The 21,371-nt window shown below is 41.2% G+C and overlaps 2 protein-coding genes across 6 annotated transcripts in view; both read left to right on the top strand.

Moving 5' to 3' along the window:
- Positions 1-14,893, top strand: part of LOC135523830 (cGMP-dependent protein kinase 1) — a 163,501-nt gene extending 148,608 nt beyond the window's left edge. For 3 of the 5 annotated variants that reach the window (XM_064950768.1, XM_064950766.1, XM_064950770.1), the window contains 8 exons: positions 9,003-9,117; positions 10,723-10,862; positions 12,870-12,959; positions 13,073-13,214; positions 13,345-13,508; positions 13,691-13,876; positions 14,001-14,067; positions 14,193-14,893. In XM_064950768.1, the coding sequence (XP_064806840.1) occupies positions 9,003-9,117; positions 10,723-10,862; positions 12,870-12,959; positions 13,073-13,214; positions 13,345-13,508; positions 13,691-13,876; positions 14,001-14,067; positions 14,193-14,291 (1,003 nt within the window). In that variant the 3' untranslated portion in view covers positions 14,292-14,893. The remainder of the gene's footprint in view (positions 1-9,002; positions 9,118-10,722; positions 10,863-12,869; positions 12,960-13,072; positions 13,215-13,344; positions 13,509-13,690; positions 13,877-14,000; positions 14,068-14,192) is intronic. The other 2 variants (XM_064950769.1, XM_064950767.1) reach the window with 1 other exon arrangement.
- Positions 14,894-19,051: 4,158 nt separating this feature from the next.
- LOC135525162 (dickkopf-related protein 1-like) lies at positions 19,052-20,810 on the top strand. Its single transcript, XM_064952904.1, has 4 exons — positions 19,052-19,377; positions 19,570-19,711; positions 19,932-20,075; positions 20,189-20,810. The coding sequence occupies exons 1-4, from the start codon at positions 19,168-19,170 to the stop codon at positions 20,440-20,442; spliced, it is 750 nt and encodes a 249-aa protein (XP_064808976.1). The 5' UTR covers positions 19,052-19,167; the 3' UTR covers positions 20,443-20,810.
- Positions 20,811-21,371: the final 561 nt, after the last annotated feature.

The raw sequence follows: 21,371 nt of genomic DNA, 5'->3' as shown, positions 1-21,371 counted from the left end.
ACTCACTTTCAAGAAAATGGCCTTTGAATGATTTGGTATCTAGTGAAGAGCTCTTATTTGTCTACACCCATTCAGCATCATTCACACCCTCTTAAGCTTTAGCCCAACCCTGTTTCGCTCTCGGAGCGCACACTTGACGCTCTGGCCGATGATTTGTTTACCTCTGGATAACATGAAAACAGCCTAACCAGCTCTGCTGGCAACAATTTCATTACGCCTTTTTGGAGACGTTTACTGACACTGGCCATATTCAACGGGTGTTGTACACACGTCATGTAACGTTAGCTAACGAGCCAGCCAACCAACGTTAGTTAGTTAAACAACAATGAACGGTGCCAACAATGCCACAGTGCTGGTAGCTAACCAACCAGGTTCGATGTTAGCTAGCTAACATTAGGCTCTAACTAGAAAAGCAAGTGGCTCTGGTAAACAAATAATAATGTCAGTTAGGGAGCCAGCCAGCTAACTTTAGCTAGCTAGCTAATAGTACACTTTAGCTTGAAATGAAACCACTTTCTGTCAAAACTAGAAATGGGTAATATCTGAAAATGTAGCTAGCTAATGGACTATCTTACCTGTATACATCATCATGCATGATGGACGTTTCTCCCTGTCAGGAATGTCATACCACGGTTGCCCTTAATTTGAAGATGTAATCTCTTTAGCTATCATACTCCAATTCCTCTGATTTCAAAACTTGATCCTCCAGAAAGTGGAGAGCAACACTTATGCAGCTCCACAACACAATACATTGTTTTAAAGCCACATTCATCAGGATTACCAACACAGACTGACATGCTCAAATAGACCGAAGCCATCTATATGGCAGACCAATCTGAACTCCTCTCTCGGCATGTCCAGCCCACTCATTATCTCAGCCAATCATGGCTAGTGGGAAGGTTGCTCACTTTTTCTGTGGCTTCACCAAGGCTCGTAATTTAACCATTTTATTTGTATTTACAGATGGCATACAAGTTTGCTATTAAGGCACATGAAAGTTCAAATGTTTGAGAAGGCATTTCTGCCAAAAAATGCATTTTAATAAAGAAAATGCCTTGCAACATACGCCTAGTTTCCTGAATCGGGTCACATATTATTCGCATAATGGACTTTGTAAACATTCCACTGTCTGGTTTTTGCTGCTGAAGTACAGTACCAGTCAAAAGCTTGGACACACCTATTCATTCAAGGGTTTTTCATTATTTGTACTATTTTCAACATACATAGAATAATAGAGAAGACATCAAAACTATTGATTAACACATATGGAATCATGTAGTAACCAAAAAGGTGTTAAACAAATATGAACAAAATATATTTTATATTTGAAATTCTTCAAATATGAGGACCTTTTTAGTGAGGACCTGCCTTACAACAGGCCTACAAGCCCTCAGTCCAGCCTCTCTCAGCTTATTGCGGACAGTCTGAGCACTGATGGAGGGATTGTGCGTTCCTGGAGTAACTCGGGCAGTTGTTGTTGCCATCCTGTACCTGTCCCGCAGGTGTGATGTTCGGATGTTCCGATCATGTGCAGGTGTTTTTACACGTGGTCGGCCACGGCGAGGATGATCAGCTGTCCTTCCTGTCTCCCTGTAGTGCTGTCTTAGGCGTCGCACAGTACGGACATTGCAATTTATTACCCTGGCCACATCTGCAGTCCTCATGCCTCCTTGCAGCATGCCTAAGGCATGTTCACGCATATGAGCAGGGACTCTGGTCAGTAGAAAGTCCTCTTTAGTGTCCTAACTGTGACCTTAATTGCTGTTAGTGTCTTAACGACCGTTCCACAGGTGCATGTTCATTGGTTTATGGTTCATTGAACAAGCATGGGAAACAGTGTTTAAACCCTTTGCAATGAAGATCTGTGAAGTTATTGTTATTTTTTATTTAATTATCTTTGAAAGACAGGGTCTTGAAAAAGGGAAGTTTCTTTTTTTGCTGAGTTTAGGTACGGTGTGCATTCTACACTAACACCGCTTCCAGCTGCCCCCTGGTGGCGATTCAACATTTCTATGCAGATATTCAAATCCCCCTGCAGGATTATTTTCCTACAGCGACGAAAGGGGTCAAATTGTGATTCGACATCTGTATGTGTCATGCCCTCCATCTCCAGGGGCCTGTGTGTGTGTGTGTGTGTGTGTGTGTGTGTGTGTGTGTGTGTGTGTGTGTGTGTGCGCGCGCGTGTGTCAGGCAGCATATTTAATTGGACTAAATCTGTAATGTGGATGTACTGTAGATCCTAGTGTATTGTATCACATGTCTTATTCCTCTGCCATATTCTGCATAACATCACAACAGGATTCATTATGAATGTACAATTCATTTGTATTGTAGGTTAAAGCACTCTCTATATTGCCTTTCTACTGTCATTTGAAAATGTTGCAAGAGCCCCCTCTAATGTTTAGTGATCCTTACTACAGGAAATGCTTCATTGATGTTTGAGCCTGTTCACAGTCACACATGGACAACTCTTGAAATGAGATATATTTTTATTGACAATGAAACAGTCCATAGACTAGTAACTAAGGAGATATATCAATGTGCTTACCCCTCAATATCCTTTTGTGATCCCTCTATCACTAGCAACTGTTGTTGTCATGGTGTAGTAACAACAGTCACTTTTACCTTTGTGTGAATCTTGATGCACAATGTATTCACTATAGAGACAGACAGGCCTCTCATGCCTTCATCAGTCCTCTTGCATATCAATGGGCTGGAGTATAGAGAGCATGTAATTCACGGTTCAGTTGGGTCAATGAAATATACAGAACTCACAATAAGCTTTGTGCGTTGATCTTGTGGTTTCCACTTGTGTATGATTGACTGTCAAGGATAGAGACCAGACTCTATTTGTGTCCATGGGGTCTACTGATACTGATGTTACTAAGAGTTACTAAGAGACCTGTAGTTGTTAAAATGGGCTTTGTGTTGTTTCTGGGAAAACAAACTCTATTTTAGGTTTTCTGATTTATGAGGAGCACGCAAAAACGCCTAAAAATAAAGCCTTATCTGAAGGAAACAACAGGAGAGGAAATCTTTCATTTCCTCGTTTTGGGGTCTGGAGTTACAATTTGCAGTCGTGGTAGCAAGTGCTTCCCATGTTAAATAAGTGCAGTTCTCAATGATGTATTATGCTGTCTTGGTAACATTGACATCTACAGTAGAAACATGAATATGTCAACAAACTGATGTCAAGCTGCAGGTTGACAGATGTTCCTTGTAGAGTAATACACTCGCTCCTACTCCAGCTCCAGCAATTCCATCAGTCAGCCCGCAGTTCAGGATCCAGCCTGCAGATCAAGCCAGAAGGGCTTACTCTATGCAAAGGGAAGACTATATCCCCCACCATGGGGACACAATGTGCCCAGAGGCTGAAACTGTACAGTATCTTACACCCCAAGGGTCTCTCACACCAAAGGTGGCACCACAAGGGGGACTGGGAGGGCTGTAGGACTTGGGTTCAGGCTGGTATCCCCTGCCCCACTACCTGCCTCCTCCGTGCCCCTAGGGTTCCCTATGTTCCCTGGCTGTAGGCTACTGTGCCTTCTCCCTGGTCTCCTTTCTTATTTTTCTGCCTACCTCGGCGAAACAGGGCCTATGTCTATAAACCTTAGAGGGTGGGAGAACTCCGGGCCAGCTGTTACAGCTAGGTCCCTGTAAACACATTTTATTTCTGTGGACAGTCAGTATCCCCGTAGGAGAACCTTTTGAAGAACCCTTTTTGGTTGCAGGTAGAACCCTTTTGGGTTTTACATGGACCCCAAAGGGTTATACATGGAACCAAAAAGGGTTATCCTATGGGGACAGCCGATGAACCATTTTGGAACCATTTTTTCTAAATCTGATGTCACACAAAGCAATCTGGATGCAATTGATGTTGCTTGAAACAAAGTTGCATCTGGGTTGCTTCGCGTGTCACCCTCTCAAAAATGTCTGCAACCTAGTTGTATTGGACCGCAAGAGATACAAATCTATCCTATTTCCTGCAACTGACTGAATGCAATGTCCAATCAATGAGCAGAAGAAAGTTGACATGACTCGTCATGTCGTTCTGTAGTCATGTCAACACAGCTGTCAGTGCTGATATAAACTGTGACAGACGAGACATGGGAAACGTAAATTCTAGACATCATGTCTAGTCATGGTTTATGTACATGGTCTGGCATTTTATAAGTGAACCCAGACCTTTCGCTGTACAGTTCCAACTGAAATTGTCCAACATGAACTGCACTAGCTAGCTAACTTATCTCGTTGCTAGCATGGGAAACTTACGCTAGCCAGCTAGCTTGAGAGAAAAAAAGAAATTCAAATAGGCAACGTTTTGGCTAGCTAGCTAAATTGTACATCCAGCATTTTGTCTATATCAATACTGTTACAATTACCAACCGGTTTGATAAACAAGTTATTTATAAAACCATGATGTGATGTATGACAGGATTGGATGTTGCATGCAATTTCAATTGTGTTTGAATTGCTTCATGTATCAGCACAGTTGTGTGAAATGATGTCATTTTCAATTTGCATTTGTAACAGAAATTTAGTCCAAAATGCTTCGTGTGACACAGTCTTATGAGTGCAGGGCAGCCAGGCCAGAAGCGTTGACCTTGCAGTTTCCACTTGTGTGTGATTGACTTCTCAAGGATAGAGAGTTCTTAAACTCTTTTCAGTCTCCCTGTTTTGTTGTGGAGATGTGTCCTACTGTCTTGATTTTCATGAGCCTAATTAAACTTTTCATTATGTTTTCTTATTTTATAATTACATTCTTTAAGAGAGCGGTACAATTGTCTTCAAAAAAGTATCTGTAATGTTATTGGTAAATCCAATGGGTTTGTGACCTGTTGACTGCTGAAAGACTATAATGAGAGACACTTAGGCAAGAGGAGTTTATTTTTGTGTTTGGCCTTTAGTTCTAGCCTAGGCAGAGTCTCTTTGACAGCTCAAGAATAGTACCAGTGCATTCACAAGGTTAATTATGCTTTGGAACAATGACAGGAAACCACATATTGTAAATGCTGCACTTCCAAATAAGGAATAGGCAACTTTATATGGATATAGTGTGGCCTCTCATTAGGCTGAATATTATGTGTCGCTCAGACTTTTGCATAAAAGTTAGCATTTGGCCCATTTTGGAGGATCAACAGAATTTATATTGCAAAACAATTAGACAAAAAATGTGCAATGCGTGATTTGTCCGAGATGTTAGGTTTTAGATACTCCTACATTGACCGTGTTCAACCTAAAAGACAACCATACATGAATGTTATCCCGGTTCTTGTGGACATGAGTTATGGGAAGCGAGCTCTCCCACAGATCACCAGTTGCCATTACTGCCATATAACTGGCAGGGAACAAAGATGAGATTGATGGCAGGTCAGCGCTGTAGTAAAGCATTTATGTTTGACTGTTAGACCTCGTGCTTAGCTCTGAGAATGGAACCAGGAACCAGAAGCATCCCAAGGCCATGACATTTACGGCTACACGATCACAACAGAACTGCACATATATGGAGCTCTATTAGCGGTACAGTAGTCATTTAATTGGTGGCAAAGCTGTAACGTGTAACTTTTTGGTGACCTAACCAAATTCACATAGAAATATGAGCTATAGATCTGTCATTCTCATTGAAAGCAAGTCTAAGAAGCGGTAGATCTTCTATGTGGGCTATTCCTATGCTTCCCGTTCTTAAGTTTAGTTTTTGCATCGTTGACTTTCAGTTTTGTACACCAGCTTCAAACAGCTGAAAATACAATCTTTTTTTGCTAAGGAAAATATATTTCACAGTGGTTTAGATGGTACAGTCTCTAGTCTAGAATATTCGTGCTTTGTTTTGTCACATAAACTGAAATTAAAACTATTAGAACTTTTGCAATCAGGGAATGGCGGAGCGATTTCTGCATAGTGCAGCTTTAATATTAGTTTAATAGACAATTGGGTAAATTAAATTGAAGGTACAATTACGAGTACATGGTTCAAGTCAAATAGTTTAAGATCATCAGAAGTTCACAACATCAAAGGATACACGATTAAAATATAAGATGCAAGGTAGCCTAAATGAAGGAAACACAATGAGACAAGGATAACACCAAGTTGAACTGACCTCGGCTTGACTTGTCAGGTCTTCAGGTCAAGGGGACATAATCGTGTCAAATTGCTGCATTGTGCATTAACACCTGGTAGCCCACTTCTATCGGGATATTTTTTGGTTATCTCTGCCCCTGTGGTGGCTGTATTGTGAAACAGGTGGGGGGTCAAACCCCTATGGGTCGGTCTTAGTTGTGCATTGACCCCTGAGGTGAGCGGCCTCATCCAGCCCCAGGTTGGGACTTAGCAGATATTTTGACAGCTGCCACGGCAGCAATAGTGCAGATATTGGAAGTAGTCGTGTCAGAATGGAGGAATGTGACTGTTTTGCCGTGAGCACGCTTTTCAGCAGCAGCTCTGGTATTTTGAGGGGCCGGGGGCGTAGCCGAGAGAAATTTGATTGGATAGTAAGGATTTTGTTCCACCCACATTTTTATATAAGTGTGTCTCATAATAGGACATTGTGTAGCTGTAGTATCCATTAACCATACGGTGCAATGTTGTGATTTGAAGACACATATTTTCTAGTACTTTTCAATGCTTGTTGGCATTGTAGGCTACATGGCGTTGTGTATAGGCTTGTACACTTACATAAGAAAGTCACTTGACTTAAGTCAGGAGGCTACTAATGCCTCATATGGGCTGTGAAACAAAATACATAAGGTTTAAGTGTCTAGAACTCGATCTGATTTTTACATTCACAGTCCTGCTTCATGAGAAGGTCACTGTTAACCTAAACGTCCCAAATGCTTCTCAGAGTCATGGGCTACCCTAGGACAAACGAATGGGATTGAAGAATGACCTAGTGGAAAATCACCACACTGCTGAGGCCTCTGACAGTCTGGTCTACTGGAGGCATCATTCAAGCATAGCTTCTGTCAGCAGCTCACCAATTACATCATGTGACACCCCATCCGTAAACTTTTTCCTCTTAAGGCCTCGAGAGAGTTGATTGGTGAAATGGACTCCACGACAAGTCCGAGGGCCACAAATGAGGGGGTGGGGGAGATGTGTGTTTAAGCCGTTACTATAGAATCAGAAAACAAAAACACTAGGCTATACACTCAACAATTACGAATAGGACACATTAGAACTGTAAAAAAATACCATTTACATGAGTTGAGCATTTATATAGACATTGACTAGATCTTTGGCCTTGTAAAAGTTTATAATTATTGTGTGGCGTTTAGTAAAGTCTTTATACCCGTCTACACAGTCATAGTTGAGAGTAGACCTATAAACCCTAAACCTATGGTTCGTCATAATACGTAGGGCTTCAACGGTGGGTCACCAGACTCAAGTCCGATGGGGGATCAGCTGATGTGCGTTTGGTATGACTTTGGCCTCAGTCAAGGCTTAGTCGATGCGGTTCTTTGCTACCTGACAGTCCCCCATAATGGTCCTCTCTGATTGGCTGGTGTCAGTTTCTACACACTGCCAGAAAGCATTAAGGTGACACCTATATCCATGGATAACATTAAGTTTGTTACAGACGTGGCTAGTAACAACACCCCTCTCCTCGTCTTTGGGGACTCACGTCCCACCAGCATAGTGTGATGCAGTGGGGTAAGATCTGTGATAAAGAGGGTGTGCTGTGAGTTCATACTACTAAAATGACATGGGTGCTTCATGTTTTGTTCACCTCAAACTCACATTGAAGATGGCCGATAATTCTCAGCATATGGGACAGATGATGCAGACACTCAGTTACATGTCCCAACACAGATTCTGGGGGATCACTCAGTAGCTCAGATGTCTGGGAAACAACCTGATAGCCTTGTTCACAGGATATTGTCAGGCCTGCTTATCTGTCAGATTTTCCATACAACCATACAGGATTATTATATTCACTCATTCACCAATTAGCTGAATTGAATACCATCCTTCATGGCTGTAGTTAACAGGGAATCAGTGAGGGACCAAATCCTGTCCATAATGGTTCTTTAATATGGAGATGTGATCTGCATTCCAAGTTTATAAGTGAGGTGTAAGGCCTTGCAGATGATGGAGGCTCAGCTTGGCAGTATCGCAGGGGTGTGAGAGCTATGCTAACTGGGTGAACCTCAAGCAATGTCCAAATGCTATTAATACCAGTGGGATCAGCCAGGCAGTATTTGTAGTCACTGGTACTTGGAGCCGAGTACACTTGGCTTTTTGTTTTGACACGGACACCCACCTTAGTCGCTGTCCTGCAGTCTGGATTCAAGGCTTTAGTCTCTCCGTACCTTGTGGTCTAAGTGGACGTACTGTAAAGTTAATTCATTGATTGTCTGCAGAGTTGTTTCAGTGTTGGATTGATCTTTCTTGGATTGAACTTTTAGAAGGTTACCTCTACCTGAATGCCTGTTTATTTTCTATGTTTTATTTGCAAAAACTCTGGGTGGTTTCTTCAAAGTAAGGATTTCTACCTTGAGAGTTGTAATTGCTGGACTCTGAACTCAACACACCCAGAGGACTCTGAGAAAGCGTACTTGGACTGCGATACATGCAGACACAATCTGAAGATCTGGCTAATTCACCAATCTTCCACACCCAGATAACACTATATTCGAATCCTCGAAATGTGAACTGGAAATGGCGCCTTAACTCCACTTTCGAGAAAGAACTCTTACAGATGCTGTGTAGAAAGTGTTGGTGAAGCAACAGATCAACAACTGTGTCTTGCACGGCACATACTTCCGTTCTATTGACCATATTATTGACTATTGTCAGAGGGCTCCAATTGATTGATTGTTTTTCACTACTTGGTCAGACCACGGTGTGGACAAGATGCGTGAGTTGATCTTACCTATCCCAGTGCGGAAAGAGAGGGAGCGCCAGAACAGTCTCCCGGCTCCCTCCCCGCCATTGTCATTACTTATCGCCTCCTACTCCATCCAGACTTCTAAGAAGTTTCCCTTTTTCCACTTCAAAAAATGTAGATATGAAGCGGAAAATGCCTTCTTCTGCAACCTGAAGCTGGTGGACTTCAACATCATTGACACGTTGGGGGTCGGAGGCTTCGGACGTGTGGAGCTGGTAGGATGTTTAAATAAAGTATGTACTGATGTCTGCATGTACGATATGTTTATAACGTCTTCCTCTCTTTTGTACACTGTTTCACTCCCAATCCCAACGTCTTGGCGTACTGTATCAACTGGGGAGACTGAATAGTCAGAGTTGCCCATGGATGACAACGTCAGTTTTTCCATGGTGGTAAAATTCATAGGAGGTCCTCAAGAGTGAACACGATTACTGTAGTCGAGTGATTTCATTCACTAGGGAAGGTCATTCGATGCAGACATCGTTGAATCGTCGAATACCTTGTTTTTGGAGCTCTACATTTCCAGACAGTTCTCGAGACACATTGTCCTATTTCATTATAAACCATTGGCAGGGAATAAAGAGCAAAGAGACATTGAACTTAATTGGGAGATAAAGGACAGGGAGGATCCGTGGTCTTCTTGTCCTGTAACGGAGCGGTCTCGGGTCAGGTAGCAAGAATGTCTTTGGGCTATTTGAAGTCACTTTCCACTATGAGGGGCAGAAGAGGTAATGGAGCCCTGCCATGTGACCCACAGTGTTACATAGCATAGGAGTTCTCTGAAACTTTCCAACTTCAGTCTGCTTGTAGTACAGGGCTAATAGAATTGTGAGATTAACTGCATCAAATCAAGGCCAAGACTTCAAGTATATCTAGTTGTAACATTGATTGATTTATAATTACACACAAAACACACACATGATTTATGTTTTGAATGAATATAGAAGACACTTTTGACTCATTGTACAGGTAACTGCCAAAATAAAGGAAACACCAACATAAAGCACTGTGCCACCATGAGCTGCCAGAACACCCCCTTATGCTCATTTGAATCCCCTCTACAAAGTCACTGAGATATCTTCTTCTAGCCATAGTATCCAAAATAATGGGCAACTGGCCATTTTTATACATGACCCTAAGCAAGATGGGATGTTAATTGCTTAATTAACCCAGGAACCACATCTGTGTGGAAGCACCTGCCTTCAATATAATTTGTATCCCTCATTTACTCGAGTGTTTCCTTTATTTTGGCAGCTATCTGTATAGTGCAATGCACAATTTGAATTGTATCAATAAAAATGAATATGCACTTAAACTGACACGTAAAAGACTCGAAAAGCATGTAAACAGATAGACAGAGCAAGTGAGGGTTGATCAAGTGAGTGCTAGAATGGAGCAATGCGGACCAGTGGGGTCTCAGAGATGCGGGAAAGGAAAAGCCCAGCAGCTAGGCCTAAAGAGGAATCCCCTGCCCTGTCCTATTTTCAGCACTGCGGCATCCTCAGTAGAAACGAGTGGCCTTTCGCCTGCCTCCAGTCATCGTGTTCACTGTAGTGCAATCCATTGCTAGACATCCCGGGGATTAAATGACCTTGGAAATGTAGGTGCTCCCTGACATAGGCAATGTGAAGAATGTCTTCTCCCAGTCAAACTATTTTCAGGTCCTCCGGAGTTACGAATAGACCCATGACTCATCTGCTATTACTGGGTCCCAGAACAAGTGTTAAAAATGGCTCAACTACGACTTGATCTGCACAGCCAGGATATGTTTACATCTTCGCTTTTAGCGGTCGTTGACCTTGAGATGCACTATATCTTGCGCCGTCTGTGTCCTGCAGGTGCAGCTAAAAAGCGATGAGATCAAAACTTTTGCGATGAAGATCCTGAAGAAGAGGCACATCGTGGACACTCGGCAACAGGAGCACATCCGCTCCGAGAAGCAGATCATGCAGGAGGCCCACTCAGACTTCATCGTCAGGTAGCTACATACAGTGCCTTCAGAAAGTATTCACACCCCTTGACTTTGTCCACATTTGCTTGTGTTACAGCCTGAATTAAAAATAGATTAGATTGAGATTTTGTGTCACTTGCCTACACGCAATACATCATGTCAAAGTGGAATTATGTTTTTAGATTTTTTTTAACAAATTGCCTTGAGTCAATAAGTATGTTATGGAAAGCCTAAATAATGTTCAGGACAAAAGATTTGGGTAACAAGTCACATAATAAGTTGCATGGACTCACTGTGTGTGCAATTATAGTGTTTAACGTGATTTTTGAATAACAACATAATCTCTGTACCCCACACATACATCTGTACAGTTCCTCAATCGAGGAGTGTATTTCAAAGACAGATTCAACCACAAAGATCAGGGAGATTTTCGCATGGTGGTGACTGCATGATGTTGTAGGTATGCTTGTCATCGGCAGGGACTCAAGTTTTTGGGGGATGAAAATAAAACAGTATAAAGCTAAGCACAGACAAAATCCTAGAGGAAAACTTATTTCAGTCTGCTTTCCACAAGACCCTGGGAGACAAATTCACCTTTCCGCAGCACAATAACCTAAAACGTGTAGACTTTACTGTGAAATGCTTACTCACATGCCCTTTCCCAACAATACAGAGTTAAAAAGTATGAAAAATGTATGCAAATAAGAAAAACTAAAGGCAATAGTAACACAAAAAAATGATGATAACAAGGCTATATACAAGGAGTACCGGTACCGAGTCAATGTGCAGGGGTACGAGGTAGTTGAGGTAATACAGTATGTACGTGTACTGTAAGTAGGGGTAAAAGTGACTAGGCAATCAGGATAAATAATAATAATGTGTGTGTGTGTGTGTGTGTGTGTGTGTGTGTGTGTGTGTGTGTGTGTGTGTGTGTGTGTGTGTGTGTGTGTGTGTGTGTGTGTGTGTGTGTGTGTGTGTGTGTGTGGTGTGTGTGGTGTGTGTGTCAGTGTAGTATGTGTGAGTAGAGTCCAGTGAGTGTGCATGGAGCCAGTGCAAAAAAAAAATAGCATCAATGTAATAGTCTGGGTATCCATTACATTAGCTTTCTTCAGCAGTCTCATGGCTTTGGGGTATAACTGTCCAGGAGCCTTCTGGTCCCTTTCTTGGCGCTCCGGTACCGCTGCAGAAGCAGAGAGAACAGTCTATGACTTGGGTGTCTGGAGTCTTTTACAATTTGTAGGACCTTTCTCTGACACCACCTGGTATAGAGGTATTGGATGGCAGGGAGCTTTCCCCCAGTGATGCACTGGGCCGTACGCATTACCCTCTGTAGCGCCTCTGTAGTTGCCATACCAAGCTGTGATGCAGCCATTCAAGCTCTCAATGGTGCAACTGTAGAACTTTTTGAGGATCTGAGGGCTCATGCCAAATCTTTTCAGCCTCCGGAGGGGGAAGAGGCATTGTCATACCCTCTTCATGACTGTGTTGGTGTGTTTGGACCATGACAGGTCCTTAGTGATGTGGACACAGAGGGAACTTGAAGCTCTCGACCCACTCCACTACATCCCCGTCGATGTGAATGTTAAATAGAATCATGTGTAAATATTGTACACTCCAGGGGTGCGAAGCTCTTAGAGACTTACCCAGAAATACTCACAGCTGTAATCTCTGCCAAAAGTGATTCTAACATGTATTTACTCAGGGGGTTGAATATATATGTAAATGAGCTATTTCTGTATTTCATGTTCAATACATTTGCAAAAATGTTCACTTTATAATTATGGGGTATTGTGTGTAAAAAAAAAGTATTCAGGCTGTAACAACAAAACATGGAATAAGTCAAGGGGTATGAATACTTTCTGAAGGTATGCATACTTTTGGAAGGCACTGTGTATGTAGAGATGTCAGATACTCGCTAGACGTAGAGATATCTCAGCCAGGTGTCTCTCCTGATATCTCTTCCGATAGACTACTTTGTTATCCCCAAGAAAAGGACGCAATTTACAGTTGACATGTTCTCGATGTGTGTTTCAGGCTATATAGGACATTCAAAGATGCCAAGTATCTTTACATGTTGATGGAGGCTTGCCTTGGGGGAGAGCTCTGGACCATACTTAGGGACAGGTATGGGAAATGCATCTCTCAACCAATTCAGTTTCAAATGATACCATGTCGCCTTGCTTTCCCCTCTGCCTCCATCCTTCTGACTTGCGTGGTTGTTGTCTTCCACATTGCAGAGGTTCATTTGAAGACCCGACCACGCGGTTCTACACGGCCTGCGTGGTGGAGGCCTTCGCTTACCTGCATTCCAAAGGGATCATCTACCGAGATCTCAAACCCGAGAACCTCATCCTGGATCACAGAGGCTATGCCAAGCTGGTGAGTGGACAGAGACCTGAGGAACACCTTCACACCTGCAGTATAATAATATGGCTCAAGACCCACGGCAACTGCTGGAAAGGGTGTTCGGTCAATGAGATCACATTGGCGCGCTCCTGTCTCTTCACAGGTGGACTTTGGCTTTGCCAAGAAGATTGGGTTTGGGAAAAAGACATGGACTTTCTGCGGGACCCCGGAGTACGTGGCACCTGAGATCATCCTGAACAAGGGGCATGACATCTCCGCTGACTACTGGTCATTGGGAATCCTCATGTACGAACTCCTGACTGGAAGGTAAGGGAGGAGGTTTGTGGATATGGCTGTAGGAGATTGTATTGTATATCCAATAGAATAAGTGACTGGGATCAGAAGGAATGCCTGCTCTGTCTCTCATACCTGCAACCCCACCCATATCTAGATGTAGGGTTAAAGTACCACATATTTGTTTTAAATGAATGCTCCTGCTTCTTCTTCAGCCCACCATTCTCAGGGCCAGATCCAATGAAGACATACAATATAATTCTGAGAGGAATCGACATGATTGAATTTCCAAAGAAGATTACCAAAAATGCTGCCAATTTGATTAAGAAACTATGCAGGGACAATCCTTCGGAAAGACTTGGAAACTTGAAAAATGGAGTCAAAGATATCCAAAAGCACAAGTAAGTCAATTAAGTACTTTACCCTGCCTGGCTAATGGCCATGATTGCACTTTAGACTGAAAAAAAAACAACAGCAAAGATTTTTTTTTAAACGGAGTTGTCTGTTTCTCTCTTTGAAACTCAGATGGTTTGAAGGCTTTAACTGGGAAGGGTTGAGGAAAGGAACCCTGACTCCTCCAATCATCCCTGAAGTAAGTAAAAAGATGTGTTGGTTTCATGTTAAAATGATGCATCTGAAGAGCATGCCAGTGTTAGCATGACTTCCTTTATTAAACCATTACATGCAATTAACCCAGCGCCTCCTCTTCTCTATCAGGTCTCGTCTTCAACTGACACAAGCAACTTTGACAGTTTCCCAGAGGACAACGATGACCCTCCTCCAGATGACATGTCTGGCTGGGATACAGATTTTTAACGCCACCCTCCATGTGTAGTAGCCTCTCCAGTAGCTCCCTAGTCCTGCCTCATAATTGACTTTTCTGGGGATGCCTTTCAAGGGTTTGGCAGCAGAGAACAGAGAGACAGACAGTTGATGATGCTGTGAACGGACAGTGACAGTGAATGGGGCAGTTGTACCGCTTTGGGTCACCAAGATGCCTTCACCAATGTTGCTCCACTCTCCTCCGAGGTGGCATTGGGACTAATGTTTTAGAACGACAAAAGTCTCTCACCATCATCGTCAGCCATGCCCCCCACTGGATCCCCTCATGGAGAGGTTTTTGATTTATTCTTGTCACACATTTGTATATTTAGGTTTGTGTATTTGTTGTGGCTGTTAGCACTTACAATACCAGTGTTTTCAGTGATTACTTGTGATACCGAGTGGATTGGGACTGAGAGGGAGAGATTCCTGCTCACTGATGTAGCATTTATGGACCACAATTCCAACGGGGGGGGTTGACTCTTTTAAACACTTGTCATCAATAATCAAAATGTTATTTTTTACAAGTTCCTTTGTATCATATTATACATTTGGATGTTACACATGATCACAACACATAAAGATGATATATTGTCTATTATGCATACTGTATTCCATTGGGAAAAAACACACACACACGCGCCACTTTCAATTACACACATGTAATTACACAATTTATAAGCGCAAAGTTGTTTAATTGATAAAAAACTACTTGGGCCTTCCCTTCACCGTTCAAATCTTTTCTAAAGCCCTACAGTGTTAAGAAATTGCAAGGACATATTGGAATTTTCAATTTATTAACATTTAGTTATTTATTAAAGGTCACATGCAGCCGTTTTTTAAAACCTCAATATCAAATAATTTCTGGGTAACAATTAGGTACCTTACTTTGGTTGTTTTAAATTAAAATTGTAAAAAAAATAGCAAATTAGCAAAGCTCACATTCTCAAGCAAGAACAAGCTAGGACTGTCTGGGAGTGGTCTGAGTGGGGAGGGGAAAACTGAAAACTAGCTCATATTGGGAGAGAGACCAATAAGACAATTACAAACCTATTAACTAAATTACCACCTAGTGATGTCACCAAGCATGCCAAAACTCCATCCCACCAGAACAGGCTGAAATTTCAGGCGATATTTTCAAACAGCTCTTACACTAAAAGGGCATTATCGTCATTTTCACAATTTCACAGTATTATTCCAACCTAATAGTGTGGAAATATATATATATATATATTTAAAGGGGGGGGGGGTTGTTTTAAGAAGGTCACATCAAGGATCATTTAGCTATTTCATTTAGAATTTTAAGACCCCTTGCAGTATATAAAAAAAAGTATAATCATTGATTAAACATGTTATTTGGCCTTACTGCTATTAGCCCATACAAACGCATTGAATAACAGATTCACTACAGGAACAACAGATAGCCCCCCCCCCCCAAAAAAAAAATTCTAAAGTAAATTTGTTCTGAAGTGTCTATCCTATATCTGAGAGATATGAGAGATCTGGAAACATACAATAATTATTATTTAAACATGTATTTAACCCCATATTTTTGGCACTAAACAGTCTCAATCCACATGATGAAGCAGACGCATCCGATGCAAAAAAGAAAAACCCAGATATCTCTAGTTTAAACATGACAGATTTTTTAATGGGGATTTTTGAATTATGCTAATTAGATTTCCACGGGGGCTCGGAGATTGACCTTCGGGAGTGCAAAGGAAGGATCCAACCATTGAGTGGGGAAACAGCAAAGAACAGATTATACCACTAGAGGGCACTGCTACTTGTACAAAAACAGGCTTACCAGAGAGGGACACAGCAGGGGTTTTGTCTAGAAGGGACACAGCTTTTGTTTGTCAAAATGTACTTTTCGTTGTAGGTTTAGTAGAACTTACTCAGCATGTTAGGATAATTAACATAGCAGGTTAGGAGAATTAGGTTGAAGTTAAGAAAAGGGTTAGGATAAGGGTTAGCTAAAAGGCTAAATAATCTACTTTTGATGTCAACTTGACAAAAGCTGTATCCCATGTAAATGATGTCAATACACTGACAATTTAAAGGGAGGCAGCAAGTGGGGTTTGATACATGGCTAAATACAATCAGTCTGTCATACAGAGATTATTCTGCTATTCACATGATTCATTTCCCATCAAAATGGACCTTAGAACATTAGAATGTCTAAATGAAAGGCAAGATGGCTGCTATTCTACAGGCCTCACATATATTACCATAATTTCTAACTTTTATATTACGCTTGAAAACAAATAATATTATTTATTTTAGGACCAGAAGTAAATATTTCTGTACATCAATATTTAGTGCTGATTTAAATATATATATATATATATGTATAAATAGGTTATACTTTTATTATTTAATTTGAATATTTGGGATATGTTTTGTCAAATTTAATCTCGACATATTTTCACAAGCTTGATTTATCTTTTCATGTTATCACCATCATCCACTGAATTACTGAAGTCGCTCACCTCAGTTCTGAACATCATTACATCGCTTTTGGCATTATTGAAAGTGCCTTAAAATCGATGGCGTCCAAAAGATATCTTCAATATTTGTTTTAATGCTGCATGACAAGATCAAACAACTTAACCGGTCGTCATTACTTGGCTTGCTGCTTTTTTTATGGTCCATCTATTTATATGCCGTTTTCTTACAATAAAATGTAACTTTCAATCAATATGAAAGATGATGCTCCTCATTTCATTTGGTGAAGCTGTTCTTTGGTTACTTACTCCCCGATCTGTGCTGGTATTTTGTACTGGGTCGGTAACTACAAGGCAGCTTATTTGATAGAATGACATGTTCAATACACTGTTATTACTTCCTTTGATAACCACTCTGACCACAGGAGGGAGCTTTCAGAACACCTGACACTCCAGGCGAAAGATTACTTTATCTAACTAAACTATAAAGTACATTTTCTGCCCGTTTATTATTTAAATCGAACACAAACGAATTGTGTGTTTGTTTAACACTTTAGGGACATGGGCTAACTAGTGAGGGTCTATTGTAGCATGAATGGATTAGGCCGCAACCAGGTATTTCAAAACAGACGTGGCATCCTACCCAATTAATTTGCTGAGTAACCGAAAAAAAGTCTGTTCAAACCCGCTAAAAGCCGAGCAAACGGACTGTTTGTAAAAACGCCATAGCTGCCGGAGTCTGATTAAGACATGGGGGTTCAGGACTGTTTGATCTGTCCTCATCAAAGGGGCCTTCACACAAGCTTCATTTTACACCACTGTCGGCTTTGGATGTACAATTAAAACAAAGCCTAAAGACCAACGAATCGGGATGAATGCTGCCAATTGACGTTAAATGAAGTGTATTGAACGTTTGTCTTGTGGTGGCCTATTAAAGCCTAACTAACCTTTGTCAACAACATCAAAGCCATTTATTTCAGAGGCTTTGCCTAGGCTATTTGGCAAACATGCACTTTGAAACGGTTAAATCGTATTTTGTTCCTGAATACTTCACTCAATTATCTAGTTCGGTTATTTAGGCTATGGTTAAGATTTGAAAAATATTTGAATCACTTTAAAATACAACTTTAATATATGTTTGTATTTTATTCAATCATGATATAAGTCCCTATAGTATTTTTAAAATGTTGTTAATTTCCCCCTTTTTAAACTTATTTCAAATGGGATGTTTTGGGATATTGCAAATATTTTTCTAATCCACTATTCCTAATTTAAGAGCAGGCTAGTTTTAAAAACTGGACAGGCTTTCTTTCATAACCCGATATCAAGCAACAGTTTTTACAATTATCTTTACACATGTATTGAAACTTAATTATCATGCCACAATGTTGGAATTTGCACAATAGGCTACATCATCACGAGAGGTGCTGTAGGGGTAATTATGCTGACAACAGCTTTATATCTGAGGGGGAAGGGAATATGCCTACTCCTGTGTATAATTGTTTTACAGGCTACATAAGAAATTCAGAGAGACCGATGTGAAAGAGAGACCGATGTGAATTCTTTATCGCGGGGTGCCAATCAACCCATATTTATAAGTAATTCAGTAAACTTTTCATTCTCCACGATTTGCATATTCGCCTTTGATCCCCGCCACTTTTTTTTCAAATCAAGTGCATTTCAAAGTTCTTCCATTACAATTACGGATCAAATGCCGCTAATGGGGGTAAATGTCTTTAATGATCACCCATTAGAAACCCACGGGGCGCCTGGGGTCAGTAAGAGCAACTATTTGCAGAGGCATTTGATGACCCCTGATAGACCTCCGTTATAAAAAGGTATAAACATTTATTAACAGTAGGCTTACAACGAAAAACTACTCAATATACACAATGTAACCCCCATTATGTTCATCATCTCGAAATACCGATTTAAGTGCAACCAGTGACACCTTTCTGGGATAAAATAGGCTGCAAATGTCCAGTGTTATCAATAAATGTGACCAGATGCTGATAACGTGCAACAAATTATGAGTCAAATGAAAGACTGTAGCTGCATAACGGTAATAGGGGTAACGTGTCCATTAGAGGAAAAATGTGTCGGTGTGTCATCTCGTGACGAGTCATTGACAGTCATTGTACACAAACATTCTTGACATGTTTTGGAATAGGATTCCCGTCCAATGGGTACTTGCTGTGGGATGCATCGTGATTTGAGCCCTTTGAAATGTCATCCACCCCTTTGTTACACATGGCTGGGGGCGGGATGCAAACAACTCGGCAAGTATAAATCTTACATCAGGAATCCTAGGATTACAGTGGTAGTTTACTCCTCCTACTAGTACACCTATCTGCCCTCGAGTTGTAGGCTACTATTGTATATTGGAATTGGTAGCATTTGTACATACAACAACCATTTCTACAATGGCAATGATGCTGCCTTTCGGTTATTCCGCTGTCTTTTACATGCTGGTCGGATACTTTGATTCTGCATGCGCTGGATCCGTGCTTCTCAACTCAAATGCCATCAAGAACATACCTTTAGTGGCGGGTCTGAGTCACCCGATAAGCGCGAACCCAGACGACTTTTCATTTGACAACGGGACCCAAAATATGAGAATTGATACCATACAGGTAAGCCCAGCATCAATTTGTCATAAAAGTTAACTATTTTATATTGATCAAAGTAGGTTATACACTGTGTTGAAATTGGAGGTTTAAACATGGACCATAGATTCCCTTCGTTAAAATGAAGTTTACCATCGGCAATATGCCTATTATTTAAATTGGTTAAATGCATACATTCATCTACCTCTCTTCTTTCAGTCTTTGAGTTGCTCCATGGACGAGGAGTGCGGTGACCATGGTTTATGCTTTGTGTCCCGAGGCGCATGTCTCCCGTGCAAGAGGCGCAGGAAGCGCTGTATCCGGGACACTATGTGCTGCCCGGGCAACCAGTGCAGCAATGGTGAGTAGCCTACAAGTCCCAGCTCTTTCATGTTAAATTACACCGTCAAATCTGTTCAATAGAGCCTTAGAAGATGTGTCTGAAGCCACTCCTCGCTGCTTTGAACTTTTGAAGAGAAGTGTAGTCAGTTGAATTTAAGCAATTCAACACACTTGTTGAAAGGACTTAGTGTAATTTCAAGCACATCATCTCATGTTTGATCTTCTTGTTACCTTCCTAGGTGTGTGTTTACCCAGCGATCCTGACATGGTTCAGCACATCCGAGTGGAGGACACAGTGCCACCCAGCAATACACAGGAGAAAAACTCTACAGTGGAACTGAACTCCAAGTTGCCCACGCAACATCTTTCACAAACCCCAAAAGGTATGTAAACAAATCAGTTATGATGTTTACTGTGGTGAATGGACTCCGGGTGATATATGTCTTGTTATACACCAAGCCAACAATATGCTCATGTAGTTTACTTATTTGTTCAGGTCTGGAAGGAAAGCGCTGCCTGAGGTCTTCGGATTGCACAGAGGGACTTTGTTGCGCGCGTCACTTCTGGTCCAAGATCTGCAAGCCAGTGTTGAAAGATGGTCAGGTCTGCACCAAACACCAAAGGAAAGGCACGCACGGTTTGGAGATATTTCAACGGTGTGACTGTGGAGATGGCTTGTCCTGCAGAACACAGAGAGGGGAGCACAACGGCAAGGCATCTCGAAGTCTGCACACTTGCCAAAGACATTGAATCAGCGGCAATCCGTGTGTTTCGGTAGCCTTTCAGAAAGTCTGACTGGAGGACTGATGTGATTTCTGACAAGACCCGTTTTGTTTTGGTCTTCTGATTTTTGTCTCTCAAAAATAGCAGAGTAGTTGTGATTGTTTCTCTATGGAACTTGAGATATATGATTGTTACGGTAAATTACTGTATTGTACATAACTTATAGATAATGGCACTTAATTATTTTTGGTCACAACAACTATTCAAGGAGAAGGTGCTCTCTCTATGCTGTTATCACATTATTGTAAATGTATTAACATTGTGATTTATACAACTTTATATAGATTCTGATATAAATTTATATTTTTATTTGAAATAAAGAGTGTTAAAATATTTTACTGTCTTATGAGATAATTTGCACAATATTGCATCAAATCAAATGTATCTATAAAGCCCTTTTTACATCAGCCAATGTCACAAAGTGTCATAGAGAAACCTAGAGAGGAACCAGGCTCTGAGGGGAGGCCAGTCCTCTTCTGGCTGTGCCGGGTGGAGATTATAACAGTACATGGTCAAGATGGATGTTTGTAATTGCACGCAATCATTTCCTCGTTTAGTGACCTACCAAGGTAAAGTGGAATTTAAATGATGCAGTCAAAGGATTGATATTGGCTGTTCCATTAGTCTGACCAATTCCAAAACATGACCTACTGCAAGGTACATGACGCAAGCTATACACCACATTTATAACTATCGATGCATATTGCTACAGTTCTAAAACACTACTTATTATGGAAATAATGTGTTCGGCTATATGGGAATCACTGTGATACGTTCCTTTATTTTACAAATCCCAACATCGAACATCTACCACTGTAGTGAGCTGTATAATTTGATGTACACTAGAACCTGTCCCGTTGCTACTCCTGCCTTCCATGTGGCTGTTTTAGAGAGTG

Source organism: Oncorhynchus masou, chromosome 31 (assembly GCF_036934945.1).
Source record: "Oncorhynchus masou masou isolate Uvic2021 chromosome 31, UVic_Omas_1.1, whole genome shotgun sequence".
Lineage (NCBI taxonomy): Eukaryota > Metazoa > Chordata > Actinopteri > Salmoniformes > Salmonidae > Oncorhynchus > Oncorhynchus masou.
The sequence above is the reverse complement of the archived record's forward strand: the minus strand, read 5'-3'. Positions and strand labels throughout refer to the sequence as shown.